Source organism: Drosophila santomea, chromosome 2R (genome assembly GCF_016746245.2).
Source record: "Drosophila santomea strain STO CAGO 1482 chromosome 2R, Prin_Dsan_1.1, whole genome shotgun sequence".
Taxonomy (NCBI): domain Eukaryota; kingdom Metazoa; phylum Arthropoda; class Insecta; order Diptera; family Drosophilidae; genus Drosophila; species Drosophila santomea.
Window position 1 is genome coordinate 746,907 of NC_053017.2, and position 8,941 is coordinate 755,847.

An 8,941-nucleotide genomic window follows, 5' to 3' on the forward strand; every position below is an offset into this window, starting at 1 on the left:
GGCAATCCCAGTTAGAGGTGTCGATTTTTGCTCTTTTCAAAGCTGTTAAACAACCTTGAATTGTGCTCTCTAACTGTTTCAAGGATTTGCCGCATTCAAGGGCAACAGAAGGTAAATTAAGCAAAATCTTAAGCTGTCTGTTGACCAGCAGCCTCTTGTTTTTGAAACGATTTTGCAAGTTTCTTCATGCTGATTCGAATCCCTCATTGGTTAAGGGTGATAAGGCCACAATGGATTTAGCCTCACCACTAGTTTTAGCATTGAGATGGAACAATTACTTAACTTCTGAAAGCCAAGGGTTGTGTATGTAGATGGCTGAGAAAAGATCCCGAAACGTGGGCCAGTAAACATAGTCCCCACTGAAACTGTCGCACTCGACTGGGGGTAAGCGGCACCCTCCCTGAGGAGGCGCCGGAAAGGAGGCCTGAACGGAATGTTGCGAGCGTGAACCTTCTTCAATGGTCTCCTTGAGGCTCTCTGCGCACCGCTCATAAACGGCATAACAGTCATACTTGGACTGCATGACTGTTATTGTGTCTGTGGATCCCAGACCGGACAGAGCTTCGGAGCACGCCTCGTATTCCTTCTCCACCTTGTCCCATAGGGCTCTGATCTGCTCGAGTCGCACCCTACTTGTGTGGATTGACGGACTTGTGTCTGCTGGGGTGTTGACTCTGGCCTCGAACTGACCTACTCTGTCGGTTATGGTCATGAATTACATCAAGGCCCTGTCTGCCTCAGCTTGCGACATTTTTGCGGTTGCTCTAGTAACTTGGGGTGAGAATTCTGAATTCGGTTTCGTGTTCGGTGACCGTGGAACTTGGAGCGACGTGCTCGTGGATTTTCGTGGAGTTGTCGATGGGCTTTTGCTTCGAGTGGGACTTGGGCTTTTGAAGGGCACAGAGGACTCGCTCTTGGCTCTAACTCGTTGAGACGTTTTAGAAACAGTCAAACGGGTTTTTACCTCCTCACCGTGGCCAATTGGCAAATTAAGCTCTCGGAGGAGCCGAAAACCGTGCGGGGGCGAAACAGTCTGTCCGCTTGGACAAATACGGGGACGCTAGATAAAGCGTGAAACCAATTGAAAAAACGCAACAATTTATGTATTTGGGACGCTGGATAAAGCGTGCAAACAGTTGGATCGATTTAACTTATGTAAACGCTTGAACCAACTCCGGTTCGACGCTTTGCTTAATTAAGTTTTTCTTTATTATCGACTTAACTCTCCAAGAACCAGCGACCGAATGCCGCGCTTTGCTTCTTCGTTTTACTTATGCTCTCTCATGCGTGTCTGTATGCGTGAGAGCTAGGTGTATGTACATTGTTATCTCTTAAAGCTAGCTTATAAGTAAGAGCGGGACAACAGTATTGTTCTTACTTATAACGGGGATATGATCGTATACTTCTCTCTGCCACCATGGGCTTCATACGTTAACCTAAACTACTACATGATACATACATGGTACTGTTGGCCTAAAGGGTATCTATCCTACTACAACTCGGCCGTCCTTACTAGCTGATCCCCTGATCATGGTTTACATTTTTTTGTCTGTAGTTACATATATAATGATTTTGTATCTTAAATATTTATATAGTTGCACGTACTATATATGTTTGTTGACCTTGTTAACAGTGTTTAATTGTGTGTTCGTTTATTTTTCTTATTGCCTATCCAATGTTTAATGTTTTGAATGCTCCAGACACCTTTGTACGGGTTACGGGATACCTGGAAACCTTCTACGTCTTTTAATAAGAATCTGTCGTTTCTCAATATTTTGAAAATCATATATGGACCTTTACATTTTGGAATCAATTTTCTAGAAATACCTGCTGTGCTGTCGAAATTTTTTACCATTACATAATCTCCTATTTTGTATTCAGAAGGCTTTCTGGCGGACTTATCATATTGTGTTTTGTTATACTCTTGAGCTTTTCCTTGATTATTTTCTGCTTCGCTCCTAATCTTCTCTAAATCCCTATCTTCTGGAGTGTTATCTAATTCTTCTAGTTTTTCTTTCAATTCGTCTACTATTTTTCCTATTTGCTCTAAACCAAAAAGCACTTTGCTTGGAGTTTGCTTGATACTGCGGTGTTGTGTATTATTTAGAACGTGCTCCACTTTATCTAATACTGTATCCCAATATATACCTTTCTCTGGTTCTACCAGTTTCGCTATCTTTGGACCTAAACTTCTGTTGACTCTTTCAACCTGTCTGTTCGCCTGTGGTGATCCAGTCGCAATCTTCATATGCTTAACATCAAACTCTAACATAAAATCATCAAACTCCTTCGATGTAAAACAACTTCCCCTGTCTGAAATAATGCATCTAGGCTTGCTGTGTGCTCTAAAATAGTCTTTTAAAGATGTTATGACTTCTCTTGTATTGGTGGCCTTTGTAGTGTATAAACGTACGAACTTAGTAAAACCGTCGATGACAACAAAAATATGTTTTTTGGATCTACCCGAGTCGACTGGGCCGTAATGATCGATATGTATTGTTTCAAACGGTTGACTACCTTTTGGAATGCAGTGCAGAAATCCCTCCTTACCCGTCTTAGGGGAGAACGCAACACATTTAAAACAATTTTCTATATGGCCTAAACATTTGTCTTTGGCATTGGGAAACCAATAAGATTTCAAAATTATATCTAACATTTTGTCTCTACCTATGTGTCCGATCTCATTGTGATATTTATACAGAATATGATCTTCCATGTCTGTGGGAACATAAAATAATAGTCTGCCGTCGTTACATTTATTATAAATTATTCCGTTTCTCATTTCGTATAACTTATGTTCATTTTCCTCTAACAGTTTTCTAATTTCTTGAATTTTTTGATCTTTGGCTTGGCAAATTACTAAATTGTCCTCAAACGTATTCGATTCTACTATCATGATATTCGTACATCTACTAAGAGCATCTACATGCTGCATCCTTTTACCTTCTCTATGTATAAGTTCATAGTCGTAGTTCTGGAGCTCTAACGCCCATCTAGCTATTCGTGGATTAAGTTCAATCTTATTCAGTGTTAAAGTAAGTGAATTACAATCAGTAATAATTTTAAAGCGTTTTCCATACAAGTATATTCTAAATCGTCTCAGTGCGTGAATAATTGCCATCGTCTCCAGTTCGAAACTGTGATATTTCGCCTCAGCGACTGTTGTCCGTTTGGAAAAATTAAATATGGGGTGCAATTTTCCATCCTCTTTCTTTTGACATAATACGGCACCGAAGCTAAGAGAGCTTGCATCACAGTGCAGCTCTATCTCGTCTTTGAAATTATAAATGGCTAAAACCGGTTTCGCTAATGTTGAAAAATCTTTTATGAATCTACGAAAGTATGAACATAAACCTAGGAAACTTTGAACGGATTGTATCTTGTCTGGAATTGGAAAATGTTGTATGGCATCTATACCTTTATCATCTGCCCTAATGCCTTCGCCGTTTATAATGAATCCAAAATACTTAATATTTGTTTGAAGAAACTCACATTTATCCATTCTTAATTCTAATTTATTTTGAGCTAATCTGAGAAACACTTCCTTTAAGGTTCTTAAGTGTTCCTCCGTGTCCTTGGTGGCGATCATGATGTCGTCCATGTATACAATTACTTTGTTGTCCCTAATGAGATCCTCGAAAATTTTGTTTACAAATCTTTGAAACACTGCCGATGCAGTTTTTAGCCCCGTTGGCATTCTGAGAAACTCGAATTGACCTAACGGTGTAACAAATGAGGTGTATCTAACCGAATCCTTATTAACAAATACATGAAAATAACCGTTTTTTAAATCAAGTTTCGAAAAAATTTTCTTGTTAACTAGTTTGTCTAAGAGGTCATCGATAAGCGGTATCGGATAATTGTCCTTGATTAATATCTTGTTTAGTTTTCTAAAGTCTATGCATAGTCGTATGTCTCCCGTTTTCTTTTTAACTAAAACTATTGGCGAAGCATATTCGGATTCACTAGGTCGTATAATTCCTTCTTTTATATATTCATCTAACAATTTTTGTAATTTCTCCTTTTCTGAGTAGGCAAGTCTTCTTGGTGCACAGCTAAATGGTTTTGACGTTTCTAAACATAGTTTTATTTCACATCTGACTAGAGGTTCGGTGGGCTTTCTAACATCTAAGTAGTTGCTTTTGATAATCTCTTTCAATTGACAGTTTAAGGCTCGGTCATTTTCTGCGCCGCATATGTAATTCATTTTATTCTTCGTAATCAATGCTAAAGATTTCTCTAACTGCTTTTTCATAACTGGGCATAACTGTATTATAAAATTTCTGACTAAGTGCGGAATCCGTTGTAACGCTGCCTAAAGGAATAACTGTTTCGTTCAGTGTTTTACTAACTGTAGGACTAATTTTTTTACTACTCGTTTCGATATCTGCTATACTAACTGTTCCGTAACCTGTTTCACTAATTGTTTCATAACTTGTCTCACTAACTGTATTACTAACTGTATCACTTACTGTATTACTAACTGTATTACTAACTGTATTACTAACTGTATTACTAACTGTCTCACTAACTGTATCATTGTCTAAGGTACTAACTGTTTCCTCATTTAATGGGTTAACCGTAATCCTTCCCAAAGTATCTGGATCCAGTTTAAGCTGGCAAGCTTCCATAAAATTTCGTCCAAGGATTACATTATGACTCATAGACCCGTCTGGAACTACGTATAAATCAAAATAACATTTTATTCTTTCTTTTGTAATGTAACATAAGGTTTTTCCGAGTATTATTAGTTGGCTTTTATTTAGCCCGAAATAGTTTTCAGCAGTAGACTCTAAATTTACTTCACTGGATATACTGCTTAGTTTTGCAAATGATATTGGACTCCCGGTGTCTATGAGGCATTCTGTAATTAGTGGGGTTTTATAGCTACTGTGAAAAAAAATCTTAACATGCCTTACATAATTGTTGATATTGGCGCTCTTGCGCTCCGGGCATTGTCCGACGAAGTGTCCGAACGCTCCACAAGCGTAGCAGGATCCGGGCTCTCTCTTTGGCTTCAGGCACTCCTTGGCGAAGTGTCCTTTTGAGTTGCAGTTGGCGCAACGCAAATCCTTCTTAGTTGGACCTCCTTCAAAGAGGCGTTTTGGCGAGCTATTATCAGGCTTGTGCTTTGCAGACGCACTTCCGAGAAGGCTCTCAAAACCTGCATCGGTTCGGAAAAGCACTGTATGCGAGCCTGATTGCGTAGCGCTGGTACCGGAATTCCCTCGATAATGTTTTCCAGGAGTTCCTCCAGATCGATGTTGATGCCGTTGGCCAGCATCATCTTGTCCTCGAAATAAGCCGCAAATTTCTCCTCTGAACGCCATTCCCGCTTTTGGAATGCGCTCCTCAATTCTCCTTTGGACATTTTGACCCCAAATGACATAATTAACTGCTTACACAGCTGATCGGTTGACTCCAGAATTCGCGTGGTGTTTGCGTGCAGCCAACGTTGTGCACTCTCTTTCAGCTTGGCAATTAGAAGCATATGCAAGCAGCCGTCGTCCAAATTGTAGATCTTGCCGATGTTCTGGAACTGTGTGACCCAATTATGCACACACACGCTGCCGTCGTACTCCATGGTGACCTCTTTTGCCAAGGCAAGCGCTGCTGCTGGCGATTCCAAGAGTTTGTTTACATTTGTACTCTGGCGTTGATCATCACTGCTAGCGGTCTCCTTTCCAACACTGGTATCTCCCTCTTGCAGCTCTCGTTGTGCTTGCTGCGATGCAGCTCCATCCGTTGCTGATCCGTTGTTTGACGGTGGATCGCCACGTATTTCCGGAGAAATGGCTTGGAGACGCCCTATCAACTCCGCTTTAGTGCCGAAAGTTTGGCGTCCATGGGCTCCCAACTTTTTTTTAGTTGTTGCACCGAGAATTGATTTAATATGGTGTCAGGCATAGTGAGTAATGACCGCTTCTGATGTTGTAAACGCTTGAACCAACTCCGGTGCGACGCTTTGCTTAATTAAGTTTTTCTTTATTATCGATTTTACTCTCCAAGAACCAGCGACCGAATGCCGCGCTTTGCTTCTTCGTTTTACTTATGCTCTCTCATGCGTGTCTGTATGCGTGAGAGCAAGGTGTATGTACATTGTTATCTCTTAAAGCTAGCTTATAAGTAAGAGCGGGACAACAGTATTGTTCTTACTTATAACGGGGATATAATCGTATACTTCTTTCTGCCACCATGGGCTTCATACGTTAACCTAAACTACTACATGATACATACATGGTACTGTGGGCCTAAAGGGTATCTATCCTACTACACTTATTGTATTGGGACGCTGGATAAAGCGTGCAACCAAGATCGAAACAACTTATAATTGGGACGCTGGATAAAACGTGCAACCAAGATCGAAATAACTTATATATTGGGACGCTGGATAAAGCGTGCAACCAAGATCGAAAACAACTTATATATTGGGACGCTGGATATGCGTGCAACCAAGATCGAAACAATTTATATACTGGGACGCTGGATAAGCGTGCGACCAGTTGGATCGATCGGAATGTTCCGTATTTGGAAAAAATAACTGGAGTCGCTAGATAAAGCGGACACCCAAAATAATCGAAAGCTAAGGTTTGTTGATTTAGAGTTTTACAGGGTCGCTCGATAAAGCGCACAAAAGTAATTTAAGAACCAAGTTATCGCATCAATTTAGACAGGGTGTGGGGGCGCAGGACAACGCGTAAAAAGGATGTGACAATCGGAACAAAAACACCGGGGTCGCTGTATTGAGCGAGAGACAAAATCAAAAAAAAATTAATAATCGGAATTAATCAATTAAGACAAAGGCAAGGGGCGCCGGATTACGCTTGAAAAAAAAGTGGTAATCGTAACAAATTATGTTATCGTTTTATTTAAAACCTGGGGTCGCTGGATTAAGCGCGGAATACACAATAATCGGAATAAATGTTGTTATCGATTGAGAAAAAAAGATTTGAGGGCGCTGGATCACGCTGGACTATGATTGTCGATGTGGGACGCTGGATAAGCGTGGATGTTTGTCCAATTATTGAGACGATATATGCGAATCAGAATAAAATCAAGAACGGAGTTGTGTTTGTGGATATGTTCGTCGCTAGTGTTGGCTGCAGCCGGTTCTTATCTGCCGGTCCAACAAATCGTCTGTGCTTGTCGTGTGTGTGGAAGCTTTCGTGTATGTGAAAATAAACAATAACTGTTCACACTATTAACTAATGCGTACACTTAATGAGTTCAATTCGGGTGTTTAAATCTAACTGACTCGCTACTGCAAAGCCATCGCCTTTTATTCATTCTTACATAGGTTCTTATCATCTAATTATATAATGCAGCGCTTGTAAGACGCTGCAGTCTGCGTCGGTCAATGCAGGTGAGATTTATCTTAAATCTATGTGAGTGGCCTATGACCGCGCTAATCACCTCCCGCGTGATCATATCTCTGCAATCGTACTTATCTGTAGTTGCCACTTATGTTGTCCCGTGCCATGTTTATTGCAGTCCATAAATAGAACATATTTATAGTTTGTCTACTTATCATGTCTAAACACATCTTTAGACATTCTCCGGGGGAGGAAAATGTACGGCCAGTAGTTGTCTCTCATTTATGCGTTGCCTCCGGATATAAATGACCATTATAATTATGATAATCGTTGTCAACCCTAGAGCCGAGTGTCCGCTTGCCGTGTGGAAAATCAAGTCATCAATGTGTACTTTGTTATTTTTCAGAGTCTTGATGCGCATTTTAAGATTTTGCAGTTCATTCCATGTCTCCTTGTCATCTATTATTCGTAAACTGGGAAAGATATACATTTCAGACGCTGTTGAAATTACTTTTTGAGGAGTAATTTTTGTTGTATTCCCTAATATTGCTGTGCATCCTGCAAGTAGTTGTATAATGCCTTGATTGGGCAGTCTTATAACTTGATGCTGTTCGTTGCATCTTATATTAGCTGTTGTATTCCGAAACAGTCTAAATAGCCAACGGCTGGATCCACTAATCTCTTTGATGAACGAATTCCCTTGGAATTCCATCATTTCGCATGAGTGCTTGGTTTGCTTGGATTCAATGGAGATATTTCGCAAGAGTGATCATCTGCGTTTTTCCATGCCCAATTTCTTTCGCAAAGCCATGTTGTCGAATCCTCTTGTCCGTTTGTTCCGTTTGTCCACAGTGGTATTGGGATTACTTCAAAGAGATCCGTTTCCTGATTGTTGAATATCGACAATTTTGTTTCAATGAATAGGATATTATCCTTCAACATAGCTTGTGCCTTCATCAGTTTATAGATCAGTTTTTTTTTGTTGTTTTTATTGGATTGGTTGATGGTTGGATGAAACATAAATGGGAAAGGATGCATACATTGGATTTCGTCCTTCTCTGGTCGGTGTTTATTTTTGAGTGATTTTCCAATATTAATATGGCGGCTTCGTGCCCCACTTCCGAAACGTGTCAAAAAGAACATTCCGCCAACAGCGATGCTCTGCTGGCGGGGTGCCGGACTAAGCTGTTCGGCATGAACAAAGACTTTAAACTTATCAGATCACAAAACTACGCAAAAGCCCTGTTGAAGTATTTCTCGCCCTATCGAAATGTAACTCGCCAATTGGTCATTCGAGAATACATGAAATAATATTTCCATAGTATTTCCGTTAATGGGGACTTCGCTCAAGACTTGCAATGTACTACACACACTGCCTCTTATCATTTTAATATTGTTTATGCGTTTAGCAGATAGCTTATTACTAATTTCATCCTTAATCAGGGAGCACTCTGCGCCACAGTCAAAACAAATTTAATAGACTAATAGTTACAGCAAACTTCCCATTGGCTCTGCCACAAGCAGCACAAATAACCACGTTCAGCAACAGTCTGTCCGTCTTGCTCTAATACATTTATTCCCATTCTCAGTAAATTCTCTAAATCCCTATCTTCTGGAGTGTTATCTAA

The 8,941-nt window shown here is 40.3% G+C and overlaps 1 protein-coding gene across 1 annotated transcript; it reads right to left on the reverse strand.

The window, feature by feature from the left end:
- Positions 1 to 4,727: 4,727 nt before the first annotated feature.
- On the reverse strand, positions 4,728 to 5,964 carry LOC120445700. Its single transcript, XM_039626258.1, has 2 exons — positions 4,920 to 5,964; positions 4,728 to 4,864 (listed from the first exon to the last, which is right to left on the reverse strand). The coding sequence occupies exon 1, from the start codon at positions 5,582 to 5,584 to the stop codon at positions 5,018 to 5,020; it is 567 nt and encodes a 188-aa protein (XP_039482192.1). The 5' UTR covers positions 5,585 to 5,964; the 3' UTR covers positions 4,728 to 4,864; positions 4,920 to 5,017.
- Positions 5,965 to 8,941: the final 2,977 nt, after the last annotated feature.